This window comes from Cherax quadricarinatus, unplaced genomic scaffold, assembly GCF_038502225.1.
Source record: "Cherax quadricarinatus isolate ZL_2023a unplaced genomic scaffold, ASM3850222v1 Contig272, whole genome shotgun sequence".
Lineage (NCBI taxonomy): Eukaryota > Metazoa > Arthropoda > Malacostraca > Decapoda > Parastacidae > Cherax > Cherax quadricarinatus.
The window spans coordinates 59,353-79,732 of NW_027195298.1; the positions used below are offsets into that span (position 1 = coordinate 59,353).

The following is a 20,380-nucleotide window of genomic DNA, read 5'->3' on the forward strand; positions in this document are numbered from 1 at the left end:
CCACTGGAAGGGTTAAAACTTGCAATTTTTAAAATTTCAACTATCTTTTTTTTTTTTTTTTTTTTTTTTCCAAACAGCTAGGCTATGTGGTAGGATGGAGATAACATTTTTCTATGCCTTTTAGGATTGTTGGAGAGAGTCATTTGAAAATTATTGATGCAATTTAGAGGTAAGCTATTCATCTTATAAATTTCTTGAATTTTTTTTTTTTTTCAATCTTGGATATTTAGCATTCTGCTGCAAAAATTACATATTTCTCCTACAAATTTATCATATGCACTTGGTTGTTACATTTGTGTAATACTTTTGAGCAACAGTATCTGTTTGATGTGCATCCAAAACTAGATCATTTTACTGGTATAAATTTTCCATTAGTCATTATGTGAAATAAATAACCACTTTTTTTCTTTTTTTTTTTTAAATCTTTCATGACAACTTTCATCTCTTCCTTCAAGGAGCTTACGTACTTTTTTTTTTTTTTAACACGTCGGCCATCTCCCACCAAGGCAGGGTGACCCAAAAAGAAAGAAAAAAAAAAAAAAGCTTTCATCATCATCCAACACTGTCACCATCACTCATACATAATCACTGTCTTTGCAGAGGCGTTCAGATACAACAGTTTAGATGTCCCTCCAAACTGCCAATATCCCAAACCCCTCCTTTAAAGCACAGGCATTGTACTTGCAATTTCCAGAACTCAAATCTGTGTAACTGGTTTCCATGAAAACCTCTTTTACTGCCTCCCTCCAACCTTCTCAAGGACGACCCTTATCCCATCTTCCTTTCCCTACAGATTTATATGCTTTCTAAGTTATTCTACTTTGTTCCATTTTCTCTCAATGGCCAACCACCACAACCCCTCTTCAGCCCTCTGACTAATAGTTTTAGCAGCCCCACACCTCCTAATTTCCACACTACAAATTCTCTGCATAATATTTACACCACACATTGGCCTTAGACACGTCATCTCCACTGCCTCCAGCCTCCTCTCCTCTGCAGCATTTACAACCCATGCTTCACACCCATATAAGAGTGTTGGTACCACTATACTCTCATACATTCCCTTCTTTGCCTCCATGGATAGTTTTTTTTGTCTCCAGATACCTCAGTGCACCACTTGCCTATTTTCCTTCAGTTCTATGGTTAACCTCATAATTCATAAACCCATCCGCTGACAAGTCAACTTCCAAATATCTGAAAACATTCACTTCTTCCATACTCCCTCCTTCCAATGTGATATCCAATTTTTCTTTTATCTAAATCGTTTGATACCCTCATCACCTTACTCTTATCTATGTTCACTTTCAGCTTTCTACCTTTACACACCCTCCCAAACATACAAATACTTTCAGAAATTGCCTTGTATTTATTTCCATTTTTGTCCACTCTGCATAAAGTGAACAGACTTCACTTGCATACTGCAGCCTAGTGCCAAACATAATTTTATTTTTACCACTGGCTTTATGGCTAGGGTGATATATACCTGCAAGGCAGGGTAACAATAAAATAAAAATTCTTAAAATTCTTGTGTACAGTATGTAGTAAAGCATTTCCGTAAGAAAATAAAAACTTTTCCCAACTTACCCGACATATCTTTACAGGATTCACACAAGTTTGCTCGTCAAATTGAGAAAGCTCTCTTGGATATGAAGAATCTCTTTGAATCTTTGAAAAAGAAGTAATGAAGGACCATATTAAGGAGAAAATTGCTTAAGCTGTGATCAGGTTTCCTCTTCAGTGGCAGGTTGCTAATCAAGCCTTGAATTTTGTATGTGCCCTAATATGGTTTTCATCCTATACTGTTACTGATGAACTTTAAGTAAGGTAAAAAAGTTTTAGTTCAAATGGGCAGTGTCTAGATTCTCTTGGCAAAGATACAACTTCATAGTACAGTATATTTTATTTTGATGATTTCTTATTTTAGTTATTTTATTTAATCTTGGGAATACTAAACTCATAGGAATCATATAGGCCTTGGGAAATGGGAGGCACTCAAATTCGATTCAAGAAAAGGGAGGACGGCTTCATTTCTTTGGATCAAGATTCCTTCACAGGCATCAAGGCACCTACATCCATTGAAAGTTGATAATCTCTGGAAAAGTTTATTTTAGAAAAGTCATGATTTGTAGATATGTATAGTTACAATTTTATTTTTGATTTTTGTATGGGATGAAATTTTAGGAAGTGTGTACAGTTATTCAATCGTATATTTACATAAATCATTTCAGAATAAGTGTGTGAAATACCTATTTGTAGCTACAAGAGCAGTTATGCTTTTGGGGGGTCATGCCTTAATTTTAATCATATACTTGTAATGTACATTTTTTTTTTATTTCAGTGGTTGCATTTCCTGTAACCTTTTCAGTTGTTATACCAATATGAAGATCTTTATATTATCACTTTGGTACTACTTTAACCTTTATACCTATGGCCTCTTGTTTAGTATGTTACAGCTATAGCTTCTTGTTCTTCCATAGATTATAGCTATGTCACTTCTTCCTTAGGGCATAACTATGACCTCTTATTCTCCTTGTTGTATCTTGTGTGTATTCTCTTATAATTTTATGTGGTTATTATTTTAGGTATTTTCCTCTTATCAATTAATGAAAGCATGTCAACCTTTTAGCCATTATCTGTAACTTTTTTAATAACTTTGAGAGCAATTTTGTTTGTCTTTGGAATTTTTCTTTTAGGTGCAAACACTATACCATCACTGCATATACCAGTATGAGAAAAATTGTCTATTTGTACTTACAGGACTAAAGCTTTACTCCTGACTCCTTGGCTTCCCAGAACAGTGTAGGCAACTTTTCTTGCCTACCATTTATTCATCAAAGACATACAGGTCCTCCATCATAAATCCGGCATCATTGGGACCTGTAGTGTGCCGGATTACTGAGTTTGCCGGATTGCAGAGTGGTTAGGTTAGAATACACTTTATAAAACTAACCATCTTGACTTACACAATTCATTGAACATTGGCAAAAATCGAACATTTCCGCTACTTTCGTCATGAAAGCAATCAAAATCATGTCTATTTTTGTAATATATCTTCCATTCTATCAAAAGAGTCCAAAAAAATGAGAATACAACCATAAAAACCATACGAAAATATACTGCAAAGAGGCGGCTAATGGCTGGGAAGTTAACTCCCTTATTTATTGTCCGTCTTTTTTATTTTTGTGGTACGTTAAGAAGCATCTTTCGATCATACATTGCCCAAGTTTCAATGAGATAGCCCAACAAACAACCAAGAAAAAAAAATATTTACCAAAAATCATATATGGCAAGCCCAAGCCAGGTACTGGAAATAAGTCACTTTGTCTGACTTTTCTGGGTTATCCCAGGTTCTCTATACATACGCTGCTATGTATGATAATCTATGTAACTGTATTTGTGTATACCTGAATAAACTTACTTACTTCTAGTCTGTCAACTGAGTGCAAGAAACCGCTCATTCACTTACTTCAACTGCCCAATAAAGTGGTCAGAAATTGGCAATTTGGCCGATTTCACACAAATTTCAATATATGCCAATTTCAAAATAGGATCCAGAATAAACAATGCAGACATTCCTGGCACTAAAATAACATTTTCTCTGTTCATTAGTCATGGCTACAGGCCCCTCTTGTATTACTCTTGCTTTTCATTTGGAATTTTTATTTACAAAAAAAAAAAAAAATAGAAGATTTACTGTTATGCAGACTGCTGCATTATTGTAATAATTGTATAAATAATGTCAACCCAGACTATGTATTGGAATTTGGACTGGCAGGCGGACAGGTATTGGACAGTGACGTCCTTTGTTTACTCTCGAGCTTCGCTAAAGAATAGAACATTTTCGCTACTGTGAGCGCAATTTCAAGGTACTTTTCGTCATGAAAGCAATCAAAATCATATCTATTTCTGTAATATATCATTCATTCTATCAAATGAGACCGAAAAAATGAGAATATGACCATAACCATACAAAAATATACCGCTAAGCGGCCGCTAATGGCTGAGAAGTGAACTCCGCTATTTATGGTCTGATTTCTTTCATTTTTGGTGTACGTGAAGAAGTATATTTCCATCATACATTGCCCAAGTTTGAATAAGATAACCCAACAAACAACTGAGAAAATAATAATAATAATAATAATATCTTTATTTACTACACGTACATGTACAAGGTATACAGGCCTAGCTGACATCAGTGACATACTACTGTATAGAAAGCTGCTTGTTATGCAGAGTATTTCAAGAAAATTAGGTCAGTGTCCCAGGATAACATGCACACTAGTCGGCTAACACCCAGGTACCCATTTACTGATGGGTAAACATAGACAGTAGGTGTAAAGAAACACGCTGGGAGTAGAATATTTACCAAAAATCATATATTGCTAACCCAAGCCAGGCACTAAAAATAAGCCACGTTGACTTTTTTTGGGTTATCCTAGGTTCTCTACACATATGCTGCTGTGTGAGATAATCTATAGAGAGAAAATAACTTTTTTGTTTCAGGTTTATGGTGCAGTATGAGTGTATATCACAGCCCTGTGCTACACTGTTTTCTCTAATATAAGCCCCCAGGACAGGGATAGGAGAATGGTATTTGTATACATATCCTCTTCATACCTTCGTCGAATTGCTCGGTGTTATGACAAATATTATTCATTCTGGAGTATTTAACATGTTTTATGTTATTTATATTGTTTCTTATGTCATATTAGATCAATTGTGATAGGCAAATAAGCTGTAGTGTTGATATTAGCGTAATAATAAAGCATATTCTCCTGCTTCATGAGACTGAGCTCATGGCAACCGACAGTGGCTTCAAAGCCACCTTATCTTTAATGGATAATGTACTGTGTAGGTGCTTTACATAATGAGAAGCATTTCTTTTATTCATTGGAACCATGGCTAGGGCTAAAAGTAAGCAGGTTAAAACAATAATTGGAGAAAAAGAAATTGGAATGACGTATGCAGCAAGTAGTGCCACCAAACAGTACCAGCAGGTTGGTGGAAATTTGAAATTATGCTAGCCAAAATTAGTGCCGAATAACTGAAGGAACCAAATAACTGATTGCCGGATTTGTGATGGCGGACCTGTACTTTATATGCAGAGCAAGCATTTGTCCCCCCCTCCCCCTTAACCAAACTCACTATGCTGATGAAAGGTTCTTTATCCAAGTAATTGGATATGTTCTCCCTTGGATTAAATCTGATTGTCTCCAACTTTGTAGGCCGTGTATGAGCCCAACAGGTTAATGCTTCACCACAATAATAATAAATGTGTGGCAATGTTTCGCTTGATGTAAAGCTTTGAGTCCAGACATGATTAAGCTTTATGCAAAGCAAAGTATTGTCACAGTAAAAGCTTGCTCTGTGTACTTTTCTGATATAATGTTTGCCATTGTTCATTTATCAGCTGATATGCCTTAACCCTTAAATGGTCCAAACTTATATATACGTTTTTTCAACATCTGAAAGTATGTAAAAAAATGTAGATCTTCTTTTTTGTTTTACATTTGAAAACGTGTAAAAAAAACTTTTATCTACATTTTTTTTTGTTATATTTGAAAATATGTAAAAAACAAGTAGATCCACTTTTGTAGCAATACAAATTTGAACGTCGATCTGTTTGGACCGTTTAAGGGTTAAATATAAATTGGTGGGTAGTAGAGTTCCTCTGCATTTTAGTTTCAGATTTAGGCTCGTGTCTCGTTTGGTCATGTTCAGTTTTAAAATGTTTTGGTTAAATTTTTTTAAAGGTTTCTCTTCCAGACAGTATCTTTGAATTTCATATACAGTATATGGCTATGTGTACTGTAACTTAAAATGTACCTGAATTCATAGTTATAAATTAAAAAAAAATGGCATCCTCTCTTTTTTACATTTTTTTTTTTTTCAACATGTTGGCCATTTCCCACCAAGGCAGGGTGACCCAAAAAGAAAGAAAAAAAACTTTCATTACCATTCAACACTTTCACCATCATTCATATATAATATAATATAATATAAGTTTCTTTGCAGAGGTGCTCAAATACTACAGTTTAGATGTCCCTCCAAACTGCCAATATCCCAAACCCCTACTTTAAAGTGCAGGCATTGTACTTCCCATTTCCAGGATTCAAGTCCAGCTAACCGGTTTCCCTGAATCCCTTCACAAAATATTACCCTGTTCACACTCCAACAGCTTGTCAGGTCCCAAAAAACATTTGCCTCCATTCACTCTTGTCTAACAGGCTCATGCATGCTTACTGGAAGTCCAAGCCCCTCACCCACAAAACCTCCTTTACCCCCTTCCCTCCAACCTTTTCGAGGTTTAGTTCCAGTCGCTCTTACTTTTTTTTTTTTTTCCTCCAAAGAATTTCTTCCTGCCTTACTATTGTGTAGTATATTCCTAGCATGTTGGAATTTTGAGTGATTGGATTTCAATATTTCTTAATGTTCCAATTTGATTTTTCTAGCTTTCCAATTTCATCTGTTGGAGTACTGAAAAAATTGGTAACTTTGCATTTGCACCTTAAAACATGTCTTAATGTAATTAAAATAGAAAAGTTCAAAGACTTTAAATGGAATATGAGGATAGTGAAGGCATTTTAATTACTATTTGGACAAAAAAGGAAATGATATTTACACAAGTTTTAGAAGCATGTAGAAAAGGAGAATTTATTGCCAGCAACAGGGAGTGTCCTGATTTAATCAGAGTTGCAGAAATGTCAAAATGAAGAGTAAAATGATGGCAATGCAGAATACATAGGATAATAGAACAGTCAAGAATGAATTATGTAAAGACAAGGAGAGAGTTAAGTGACATAGTATTGAAGACCAAGATAGTAGATATTGCTTCACATTCTAATAAGAAAGAAATTGCCCATAAAGGACCATGTAACAAGGCTAAAGAAGGTGGGTGGCTTCATTAATATGATGGGTATCAGAAAGCAGAGAAGAGAAGAGCAGGGCAACTGCTTCTAGATTCACATAACTAAGGATTAGTACACTTAGAAGACTGAAATTTACAACAATTCAGTTAGATTTGGACCATTAATTGGTCACTGTGACTAATGGTTCAAGTCAGACCAAAACATCGTCATAAGTTTATCTCCTAAATGTGGTTTATTTGCGTACTGTTCTAGCATTATGCAAATTGGGAGGTTTAGCACTTTATTTGATTATAATAATAATGCAAATTGGGGATGGCAAGAGAAGACTTGACACACAATCTTGGAAGGACAAAACTCCATATGTGGATCAAAAAGGACCTGGCAGTAACTGTATCAGTAAATATGCAAATAAACCACATAAATTGGCAGCATATGCAAGGCAAATAGGCCTAAAAACTGCTGTGTGGAAAGTAAACCTGGTTTTTCTTGGACTTTATATGATGTGTATGGATAGTCAGAGTATGGTATGTAGCATCAGCATGTAGCCCTCACTTGATCCATTAATGATTCTGGGGACCATTCCTGCAGCCTTTGATCAGGCCTCCTAATTTGGAAAGGAAATGTTACAGGAATAAGTAAAAATTATAAGATTTATCTGTCATCTTACATTTTCACAAAACAGCAATAAAAAGAGCAGCAATATTATAAAGGCAAAGCTTTTAACGAGTTTAGTGCTTGGTTATGATTATAACAATTTTAACAAGTAAATGTTTCTCGCTCAGCAGGATGGTAGTACTTCCTGGATAGTTGCTGTTTACCATTCTACCTTGTTAAGAGGCTTTTTAAAGTCTATAGGTTTATATACCAGAATATTCCAGAGCTGAGGAATTTAAACTGAAAGAAAAGGATAAAGAAACTAAGCTTAACTTTCGAGAGATATCTGGATCAATGTATGATAATGACATACAATATATGTACATGCAATATTTGACAGTGATGATAGGGAAAGAGTTTGACAATGGAAACTATAAACTCAGGTGAGTCACAGTAATGTTAGAAAGTATTTAATCAGTCTCATGGTGTGAAGCATGCAAATGAGATGGATAAGGAAGTGGTGGAAGCTGTGAAGCCAGACACCTGTTATTCTGGCCAACTCAAGATAAATCATAATAAATGACTGTCGATGAATAAACATAAGAATGGATGGGGGCGCAAACCATGGTCTTGGAATGTAGCAGATCCAGCACTGTGTCTGAGCTACGAGCTTTGGGTAAAGAAGCATCTCATAAGTGGTCTTTGAAATCTTCCTGTTGTATGAGGACCACAGTTTTAGTCACTATCCATTCTTCTGTTTATTCACTGACAGTTTATTATGACTTATCTTGCTGTAGGATCCTTTTGAGTTTAGGATTTGATTATAGTATTATGACTTCAAGTTTATAGATTTTGTGACTCCCAAGGGTATGAGAATAGATGTACTATGAAAGCTTTTAGAGCTGTGTGAAGAGATAATAGGGTCACAGATGGTTGAATTCCCTGCCCATTTTTTCTGTATTAACAACTCTGCACCATGAACTTAATCTGTTCCTGTAACTACAAATAGGTAAATACACTAAGTATGAACATTTATTTAAGGATTTTAAGTATAGAATTTCCTGTTATATAAAAGGTTTATTTTTATTTTGTAATTTTTTATAAAAAGCATCTGTTGCTTTAATTAAAGTTAAAATTAAATTTTACATTCAGTGTGGTCCTTTATGTATTTTGTTCAAAGGTTAAATTAACCAACAAAATTTCTTTTAATCAAGTATGTAATTCAAAAATATTAAGGAATATACCCATAACTTTTCTTGACAAACTTTCTATGTATTGGGTGTTTTAAGAAGTTGGTCCTGTAATAAACACAATTGTATAAAAAGAATATAATAACATTTACCGTTCATAAAATGTGTAAAAAAAAAAAATTGTTGAAACTGGAATCTCGATGCTATATTTTATTGTATATCAGTTTTGTATAAATTTGAATAAGATGACAGAAAGGTTGTAATAAATATTTAGTGAAATTTTTGTGGATTTTTTTTTTTGTGTGTGTGTAAAGGAAATATTCATGTTTATTACTTTTTTCTTTTTCTTCATTATTTTCCTCTTCCCTAAAGCAAAGGAATATGTATATCCCTGCATTATTCAAATAACACTCAAGATTTCCCTTGAAAATGTCAGTCACCACTTTTGATACAATTAAGATGTATATAAAAGATTTGATAAGTATTATATGAAAAATTTATACAAATGACATTACACTTAGCCTATTATAAAATTTATATTCTTCAATGATATATATATAAAGTTATAAAGTGCAAGTACTCTACACTTTGTTACTTCTCCCCCCTCCCCCTTTTTTTTTTCCTAACTGCTAATGGCAGTGTAAAATGCAACTTTGTCTAACCTTATTTTGTGTCTACTTGTAATGGTTCTGGGAGCTGCCACACCTGCAGCCTTCTTGAATCAGGCTGTCTCCTCCCATTATCTATGTAGGCTGACAGGGATTATTTCACACAGGGTCTTGTGCCATGTGTTTATCAATGCAAGCTTAGGATAGTAATACAGATAAAGAATTTTGTATAGTGAAACATTCAGTTTTTATCCTTGTTTTTAATGTATATTTTTCTAGACTGTAGATATATTTAATTACAAAAGCAGTCCAGACAATTTATATTCTCAAACTGTATTTAAAAATTAAAAAAAAAAAAAACATTGCACCAACTTTTCTCACATTGCAAAAAGAATAACAGTGGTAAAGAGCTGCACTTTAATGCAACAATTTAATACGTACATGTTTACACTTTTTGTTAAGGTGCTTTAACTGTCAAGGTTATTAGCATTGTAATACATGGTAAAGTATTGATATATACTTGTAAGTGTTCATAACACTCTACAACCAAAAGAAATGTGTGCCCAGATATTAAAATAAAAACTTTCTTATAGTTCATGATTTTTTAAATATGGGTATAAAGTTAAGTAAAGTATTATTTTAGTTTTCAAGCCTGTTTAAATTATCTTGTATTTGTTTGGCTTTTAAAGCAAGCCATTAACTACTGTATGTACTTGTTTTACTCAAAATAGTGTATTAACAGTGAAAGTCCTCATAGTTACATTTTTCATTAATCATTTAACTGTGTAGTTTGCAAATCAGAGCTTCTTTGTCCAACTTTATTAAGAGACTGTACAAAAAAAAATTATTTCTGGAGTCGGGTATTGTAAGCTATTTGCAAAAACTGCCTGTCATCATGTATAAAATTCAAAATAATAATAGTGAAAGGAAATTTTACACATCCATAAATAGTATATATACAGTGGAACCTCTACTTACGAGTTTAATCTGTTCCATGACCTTGCTCGCTTCTGGATTTGCTCGTTTGCAGAGTCAGTTTTCCTCGTTTAAATTAATAATTGAAAATGAATTAATTCGTTCCAGTGGAATTGCAAGCACCAGAAAATACTTCAATAATTTCCCTAATATCGACTCTATGGCTTATTTATCTATCACAATTCATGTAATATGACAGAATAAACAATATTAATAACATAAAAACATCATACATACACTAGAACGAATTACATACATGTCATTATGTATGTGGCTAGTGGTGGTGATAGCGGCCATTGTTGTTGGGGTTTATAGGGCCACCACAGCAGCCATTCCTGCGCCTGACCACGTGTGTAGAGAACCTAGGATAACCCAAAAAAGTCAGAGCAACTTATAAGCGCTACACTTTGTCACTGCTGCTTCACATTGTCTGCCACTGCTACCTCATGTTGTCTGTCAATTTCAAGATACTTTTCATCATGAACCAATCAAAATCATATCTATTTCTGAAGTATATCTTCCTTTCTATCAAATGAGACCAAAAAAATGAGAATACAACCATAAAAAAACCATACAAAAATATACCACCACTAAGGGAAGGCTAATGGCTGAGAAGTGAACTTCTTTACCAAGCATAAAGATACTGTTTTTTGTTGGGTCCCTGGTCATGTTGACGTACAGGGCAATGAACAGGCAGACACTGCTGCATGGTCAGCAGTACATGACCTACCAGTTTCATGTAGAGGTATTCCATTTACGGACTATTTTGCTGCAATATCTTCCCAACTTCACACCCGTTGGTCTACTATGCTCGGCAACAAACTTCAATCTATTAAACCGAGTATAGGTTACTGGCCGTCTTCTTGTCACCAGTGTCGAGGTTGGGAGACTACTCTCTCCCGTCTTCGCATTGGCCATACTCGTCTTACTCATGGATATCTCATGGAGAGGCGCCCTGCTCCTCTCTGTGAGAATTGCCAAGTTCCATTATCAGTCAGCCACATTCTGTTGGACTGCCCACTTTATCAACGAGTACGCAGAATTTACCTCTGTCGTCGTCTTCACTCTGCTGCTCTCTCTTTACCTTCCCTTCTCGCTGATGGACCCACCTTTCATCCAGACTCTCTCATTGACTTTTTGACAACAACTGACTTACTTCACAAATTCTGATACCTTCAGCCCTTTCTACTTCAATCTCTTGCTACCCTCTACCCCCGTACTATCCCCTGCCCCGCTGTTTTCTGTAACCTACTGATCATCCCTCCTCCCTTCTGCCATCCAATACCCTCGCTTCCTTCCCTACCCTGCAGGGCTGTATAGCCCTTGTGGCTTAGCGCTTCTTTTTGATTATAATAATAATGAGAAGTGAACTCTGTTATTTATAGTCCGATGTCTTTAATTTATGTTCAGAAGCATCTTTCCATCATATATTGCCCAAGTTTCAATAAGATAGTCCAACAAACAACCGAGATCCAGTTCCCTATATCAAGAGCAAGAGCCCCTCACCAGCGTCAAGGAACCTCCCTTGAGGCCCGCTTGCATCTGGAAATTTTGCTCATGTCTGGAAGCAAAAAATCGACAGAGTGACTGCTCGTATCTGGAAAAACTCGCACGTGGATGCACTTGTAAGTAGAGGCTCCACTGTACTACTAAAAGCACGAGTACTATATTAAACTACAGTACAGTAAAACCCTGATTAATGGATTTTAAATCTTGATTGACAAAATTGTGGCCGGACATTGACCATTAGGTAAATTTTAGGCTTTAATGGATTTAGTCCATTCATTCTGCAAATTATCTATTAATTTTAGAATCATGGAAAAAATTATCATAATTCACATTTAATGGACAATTGGCATTAAGGATACCACCATCCCTATTAATCTGTAGAGACTTCACTGCTCTTATTACAGTAATTAGCCACTATTCAAAAGTTTGTATTTTTTTCTCAACATAACCTTAAAATGTTGTGGGATTAGTCGTATGTTAAATATTTAAGCTTACTGTTTGCTTTTACTAATTTTCTTTCAAAATACTGTGTCTTAAAGCTTAAATTTACTACAAGATTTTATTCAGGATAATCTTCTGAAAAATATTTTACCAATTAGAAAATAAATTTGAATGAAATACAGTATACAAGTACAGTAGTCCATTAATGTCACTGATGCAATCCAGGAGAAAATAATGTTGAATTCTCCCATAGGTGCAATGTTATAAACTGAGGAAAAACTCAGTTGATCAAAGCAACATGAAAATGTTGTATAATTTTGCCACATCTTCAAAGATCATACAACTTTCAAACATAACAAGTAATCAAGAGCTACTTTTAAGATATAATTTCCATTGTACTGTACGTTATGCACAAAAACATTCATTAGACTACCTGTATTGTATGCTGTGATGAGTGGGAAATTGTCATCTTCAATAGTATTTCTTGTGAAGCTCATTGCACACACTGTTTTGGAGAAATATAAAGCCAGTGAATATATTTTTAGTTAAATCTACATAATGTATATAATATGAAGATTATATAATGTGTGTAGTATTGCATTTAAAATATAATGTACATAGTGTGAAGGTTATATAGTACATGTGAATTTTATTCATAAAAAATAAATATTTGGTAAATACAGATGTAAAAAAATTATAATATTAAAAGAATTTAGTAATTTGATCATAACTATTAGACTGCTAATTGTGTATTGCACTTTAAAAATACTTGTTATAGAGCATAATTGATTTTGAGGTACAGGTTTCCCTCACTTTTTTTTTTTTTTGCAAATTCACTTATTTGTGGCATCTCTTTCTACCAGAATTTGTGATGTGATAAAAATTCATTCTTGTGACTGGAGTGGGTGGTGGCTGTGATTTTTTTTCCTTGTATGCGGTCAACCAAGTCCAGCACCAATTGATTTTTTAACACTTCATGAGACACACTTGATAACAAACAGATTTGGGCATGGTAAATACAATGAACATATTCTGAAAGAAATCCTATAATTGATTTTCAGTTTAAGTGTTTGTGTACCAGAAGAAAATGGACATCCAGCCAGACAATTTCTTGAATGATCTTTAAATGCTACTTTATGCTGGTTTACTTTGACACTAAATAAGATACATTATGCATGGTAAATACACAGCATATTCTGAACAAAATTCTATGGTTGGTTTTCAGTATCAAGTGCCTTGTGCCAAGTTAAAAGAAAATGGACACCTGGTCAGATGAAGTTGAGTTGCTCTGACACAAGTCTGAACTAGGGGTGGAGGGAGGAAATAGTTGAAGATGTGTGTTCACAGGTTCATAATGTAAGCACTTCAATCCAGACAAAGACAGATTAGTTGGTTAGTGGAAGGAGGAGGAGGATTATGATTAAATTTCTATATCTCCTCAGTTTTGCTTTCAACCCATTGTATATATTTTTGGTATATGATATGCTAATATTGTGTATTGTTCCAGCCATGGTATTGACTTTATTCTTTATTGACCTTATATTTTTTTGTGTTAGCAGAAGTCAGGAAATGGGGAATTTGCAAAACCTCAAAACAAATCTCTATCTTTCACATTGTGATGGGTTCACTTTATGCCATCACTCAGGAATTCATCTGTTGCACAATGTGAGGGACGCCTGTATATTTAACACTTTAATCCTGAGGCCATTAAAATGTGTTCTCGATAAAATATGTCGTATCTATAGTTCCAGTAAGAGAAAGTAACCACTGGGATTTGCTGTGGTTGTCATTCATGATTTCATTATTTTAATTGTTTGGTATTAAATTTAATGTATATAAATTGAAAAATGCAGTACTATTTTTTTTAAACAGTTCTGCATGTTTGTAATTCTCAATACAAATGTCCTGGGCCTAGGTGGTATTTTTTTTTTTTAATTTCCAGCTGGTAAAATGTCAAGTGACACTGCAATAATAATACTCAAGGCAATGAGTATTAGGCAGGAAACAGTAATTAAGCACATAATGTAGATAAGAGGAATACAGTGGATCCCCGAGTTTCATGATTAATCCGTTCCAGAGAGCCCGCAGAAGGTCGAAATTCACGAAACTCGAAACCATTTTCCCCGTAAGAAATAATGGAAATAAAATTAATCCGTTCCAGACACCCAAAAATATTAAAATATTTTTTTTTTCAAATTAAATAAAGATTTACATAATGAAAACAATCAGAAATCAAGTACGTGCATTTAAAATAAATAACAACATTACACTTACCTTTACTGAAGACTTCTGGGTGGATGGAAGATGGGAGGAGGTGATAGGAAGGTGTACACTATTGTTTGGAAGGAGAATCTCCTTCCATTAGGACTTTAGGTAGCAAGTCCTTATCTGGGGTTACTTCCCTTCTTTTAATGCCACTGGGAACAACTTGAGAGTCACTGGACCCCTGGCGCACAAAATTTCTATCCAGAGAGGTCTTTTTCTGGCATTTCTTTAAGATTTCCCTGAAGTGGGACACAACACTGTCATTGTACATGTTACAGATACGGCTTGTTTCAGCTTGGTCAGGGTGATACTTTTCAACAAAACTTTGCAACTCATTCCACACATGTCCTTAATCACTGAAGAAGGCACCTCATCCACTCCCTCTTCCTCCTCCTCTGAAGCAAGTTCCTTGGCTGTGGTCTGATGCTGTTCCAGTTGAAGCTCTTGCAGTTCATCAGTGGTTAGCTCTTCCCTGTGGTCCTCCTCCAACTCTTCCACATCCCCATCACTCACTTTATTTACCAAAGGGCTTGCACTAGCTTTCCTTGGGTCCATGATGACTTATTTAGCAGTTGCAAGCACAAAAAACAATGAATTATTATGAAATGTATTGTATGAACCCGCGGGGTGATGGTCACGTGTTGGTAAACAATGGCACACTGAGCGTGAATGGCGTGGGAGACTGGCTTTGTGTGTGCGGTGACGGGCAGGCGGGTACCGGAGTTGCCGAAACACAAGTTTTTTCACGAAACTCAAGGCCAAATTTTTCCAAAAAAAACTTGCCGAAGGTCGAATTTCACGAAAGTCGAGGCTGCCGAAACTCGGGGGTCCACTGTATCTTGAAACAAATTTTTTTCGTGTCTTAGATCACATGACCATGTGATTCTAATAACTTGCTAATTTGTTTTCTTTTTATAATTCATGAAAATAATTTAATAGTAATTATACATTAATTGGAAAAGGTGTTCCTCAGATTTTGACCATTGACGTAAGTTTTACATTCGTGCATTTATTGTAAAATCACCGTTGTGCCTAGGATGTAGTCCAGTTGGGCTAGCACTATTTTTTTTAAACTATCTTCAGATGCTGTAATTCAATTTTTACATTTTATTTCATTACTTCTTTGCACATTTTGATTAACTTAATGAAATAAACCCATTTTCTGTTGACACATCTGAGGCAAGTACTGTAGATTTTTTTTTGCTAATAAACCTGTCAAATTTATATCCTTGTGAAGAACCACTTATCACTTAGATTTGATCAGATGCACTTTAACTTGAATATACAGTAATGTAACAGTCTAGTGCTAAAAAGTCCAGTAGTGTGCTGGATGGATATGGATATCCATCCAGGATGCTGCATTAGACTTTCTCCCAATAATTAAAAACAAACTTATATGCTGCTATAAGAACATAAGAAAGAAGGAACACTGCAGGAGGCCTGTTGGCCCATACTAGGCAGGTCCTTTACAATTCATCCCACTAACAAAACATTTGCCCAACCCAGATACTAGTCCACCTGCATGAACCAGGAAGTGTGATTGATCATTCAAATGTGCACAAAAAATGCACACATGCATGTGTATACAATAGGTCTCCCTCTATTCATACTATTCTTCAGTTAGTTCAGTGAAGTTAATATACAGTAGGGCCCCACTTTATGGTGTTTTGCGAATACGAACACTTCAAATTATAACCAAAACTCATTATACGTCTCCCTCCCCCCCAACCTGACTCACTTATAGGTCTCCGTGCACCACTGTTAGCACCTTCCACGAGCTCCACTCCATGTCTCGAAACTTCCTAAATTTCAAGTGTTGTAAAGTAATTGTGTATTTTATATATACATGGACCCCCGGTTTTTGTCAGGTGCAGAAATTGTACAATTCGGATTTCAAGCATTTTTTTGGCGAAATTTTCTCCCGGGTTTTGTACGTCTGCTCAGAAATCGTCCATATCAGACGCGTCCAACCACCCGGGATGCCACTTCTCATGCATACCAGACTCGGTCTGCCTCTCGTTGAGTTAGCAATACTCCATGCATACATCCATTGTTTTTGTGCTTGTTTATTGATTGCAGCTGTGAAATAAGCCACAATGGGGCCAAAGTAAGTTCAGAGTGTCAGCCCTTTGACAAAGACGACGAGAAACACGATAGAATTCAAGAAAACTTTTAGCAAAATATGAAAGTGGCATATGTGTGGCCAGGATATATGGGAAGCTGACAACAAACAGTTCCAGCCTGGTGAAGAAAGCAGAAATCAAGGAAGCTGATGTTGCAAAAGGAGTAAACAGGCTAATGAAACAGAGATTACAAACAATCGAGGATGTGGAGAAGTTGTTGGTGTGGATCAATGTAAAACAGTGGGAGATAGTGTTGCGGAGGACTTTGATACCTGAAGCCCTTATGGAGGGGGATTCCCCTTCCAAACAATCTCTCCCCTCCTCGCCTTCTTCCATACGCCAACAAGTGTCTTCAAAAAAGATATGTAATAGTGATTTAAATATTTATCCATTAAAATTAGTGCTTTATATTTCTCATTTTTTTCTGTATGTAAAATTATAGTTATTCTCTCTAAAATGTATTTTTGGGTGTCTAGAATGGATTAATTGGATTTACATTATTTCTTATGGGAAATATTACTTCGGTTTTTGTCCATTTCGGATTTTGGCCGACCTTCTGGAACGGATTAAGGATGAAAACTGGGGTATTACTGTACTCTGATAATTACATTTGTGTACCTGTACCTAAATAAACTTACACATGGTGCTGGAGTGCAGGTACACATTAAAATCACTAAGAGTATCTTGTTAGTCTTGAAGATGCTGTTGGAGTGTGAGCAAAGTAACATTTATGAAGGGGAAACCGGCAGGCCGGAGTTGAGTCCTGGAGATGGGAAGTACAGTGCCTGCACTCTGAAGGAGGGGTGTTAATGTTGCAGTTTAAAAACTGTAGTGTAAAGCACCCTTCTGGCAAGACAGTGATGGAGTGAATGATGGTGAAAGTTTTTCTTTTTCGGGCTACCCTGCCTTGGTGGGAATCGGCCAGTGTGATAATAATCACTATGGGGTGCTTTAAATGTATATTACATTAATATAGACATTTTCATTAATCCATCAACGATATTTTCTCAGAATTATATAAGAAACGCGTTACTTGACATACAAACATGTTCACCCACAGTAGAAAAAATTGACAAATATGAGATGTGGCAGCTTATGAATTACTGCCAGAATTACGTTTTCTCTAGCCCAACACCAGAGAAAATATGCACACGATAGTATTACTGGGGGCAACTGCAGAAAATTAGACCCTTGTCAGTTTAGCGCTTTGATTATAATGTAGAAGATTCCTTTCGTATGCCTTCACTCGTAGCATCATTCCCTCTAAAAATGGTGTGTTGCATGAGAATGGGAATGTTGCTGTTTATTCTACTGCACCAACGTGAAGACAACTTGTAAACAATGTAAGGTGTTTGCATTCTGGTAAAATCTTCACAAACATATACGAGAATGAACGTATGTAAACCGTAAGTGTACAGGTGTTAATATGCATTTGTCTGTTTACATTCTCGGCATCTTGTTTATGATGGCATCTAAGTTTAGTCGTTAGAAATTATTAAACTTGGTGAACAAGGTATGTCGATGGTAGTAATAATTGCTCTGGGGTGCTTTAAATTTGTCATTTCATGTAGGTGTGGGAACTACCATACCTGACTTTCGCCTCTCGCCCTACATTAAGACTACACATAGTTTAAGGTAAGTAATGCGTGTACTATGTGCGTTTTACTTTATTTTTAATGCCTAGTTCTGCTAACTTAATATATGTTGGTGTAAACTTATCTGGCATTTATAGGTGGAAAAAAAGGGTGTTCCACTTTACGGTGGCAGCCTGGAAACTAAACTGCAGTATATGTGGGGCCCTACTGTACACTGTTTTAAATGGGTCCTTAAAATGCAAACAAAAATCTAAACATATTCTATGTGATCAACATACATAAAGTGGAGCAAGTAAGTGCACATGCTTTTTTTTTTTTTTTTTTTTTTTTTTAACTCTACAACTATCTCCTGTCAAGGCAAGGTGGCCCAAAGGAGAAAAGGTCCTATGGAAATTAGCCTATGATGTCTTTTTGTGGTTTTCCTAAAATCATTATTTGTCATCTATATACCTATACTGTATTTCTATGAAAAATTAACTATAAAATTTTTTTTATAACATGTGTATGTATAGTGAGTTTTGGTCATAATTTGAATTGTCCATATTAAGAGAACACCATAAAACGGTGTCCTACTGTATATTTAACGTGAAAATAATTTGAAAATAGCAGTTTGCTGCCATTCCAGGTTAAAATCTTTAATTGTCCACTATAAGTGCTCATCTATGTACTGTATTCACAAATACTAAATCCATAAATTAACAATGCAAAAATATTTTTTTATTTTTTTTTGTGTTAAATTTGCAAAAACAGGCTAGTGACAAGCGATTGAATCTATTGTTGAGATGTTTGTCACATGCAGGTAATATATCTTTACTCCCTTCAAGTTCCCCCCCCCCATTTGGAACAAGACTATTCAAATAATTCTTTTTAATCTTATCCTGTATTTAATATAATCCTTGTGGTTTAGTGCTTCTTTCTGATTATAATAATGTATTTAATCTTGGTTCAAGCAATGATAAGTACTACAGACAAACGTAGAGAAAAATCACTAAGCAGTGATGATAAAATCCGAGCCATAGTCACTTTTATGTTTGCCTGTGGCCATCTTATTTCGCTAATCACTCGTAGAAAGCCTTTTGAGTATACAAAGTAGTTTGATTAACTCCTTTGTATTTATTATGCATAGTCACAAACCACTTCTGATAGGTTGTTCATAATACGTAATCTTGATTTTCGTATGCTCTTAATGTGAGAGAAATTTGTGGAATGGTTATATATTTTTATTAATTCTGGACACATTCTAACCAGATTTCAGGTATTCTGACTAGGTGCCTCAATATCAATGCAATTATTCCTTGATTAACAATGCAATTTTGTGTTTTCTTTCAGGTAAATGTTGTTAGTAGTTAAAAATGTTAGAGGTTCAAGACAGTGTAGTAAATAAAAAATAAAGTATTCCTAGTATTTTCTATTACCATACAAGTTTGCTGCTTATTTTGAATATAGCAATGTATCTCTTAACTTTTGATTGCCAAGAACTTCCGTCGTCAGTCTACACTGCAGGACAGTTTACAAGTCAGAGTCGATCTCTACACCACAACTGTGTAGAAATTGCTGGCACTTCAGCCAACCAGTGAAATATTGCAGGTCAAATGGCAGAATGCCCAAAGTGGTGCTGCATCCCCTCAAGGGAGGTTCCTTGATGCCACATGTCTATGGTGATTGTACTCACCTATTTGTGGTTGCAGGGGTCGATTCACAGCTCCTGGCCCCGCCTCTTCGCTGATTGCTACTAGGTCCTCTCTCTCCCTGCCCCATGAGCTCTATCATACCTCGCCTTAAAACTATGTATGGTTCCTGCCTCCACTACATCCTTTTCTAGGCTACTCCATGGCCTGACTACTCTATGACTGAAGAAATACTTCCTAACATCCCTTTGATTCATCTGAGTCTTCAACTTCCAATTGTGACCTCTTGTGTCTGTGTCCCATCTCTGGAACATCCTGTCTTTGTCCACCTTGTCTATTCCGCGCAGTATTTTATATGTCGTTATCATGTCTCCCCTGACCCTCCTGTCCTCCAGTGTCGTCAGGCCGATTTCCCTCAACCTTTCTTCGTAGGACAATCCCCGTAGCTCTGGGACTAGTCTTGTTGCAAACCTTTGCACTTTCTCTAATTTCTTGACGTGCTTGACTAGGTGTGGATTCCAAACTGGTGCTGCATACTCCAGTATGGGCCTGACGTAGATGGTATACAGGGCCTTAAACGAAT

At 35.6% G+C, this 20,380-nt stretch overlaps 2 protein-coding genes across 2 annotated transcripts in view; one reads left to right on the forward strand and one right to left on the reverse strand.

Annotated features, from left to right (window-relative positions):
- whd (carnitine O-palmitoyltransferase whd) overlaps positions 1 to 19,566 on the forward strand; it is a gene marked incomplete at its 5' end in the record, with an annotated part of 70,193 nt that extends 50,627 nt beyond the window's left edge. Inside the window, 1 exon segment of the mRNA XM_070080277.1 lies at positions 1,602 to 19,566. Within this exon segment, the coding sequence (XP_069936378.1) occupies positions 1,602 to 1,682 (81 nt within the window).
- Positions 12,556 to 20,380, reverse strand: part of LOC128693323 (phospholipid scramblase 1-like) — a 66,397-nt gene continuing 58,572 nt past the window's right edge. Inside the window, exon 7 of the transcript XR_011391135.1 lies at positions 12,556 to 12,691. The gene's annotated coding sequence lies outside the window, so the exon portion shown is untranslated. The remainder of the gene's footprint in view (positions 12,692 to 20,380) is intronic.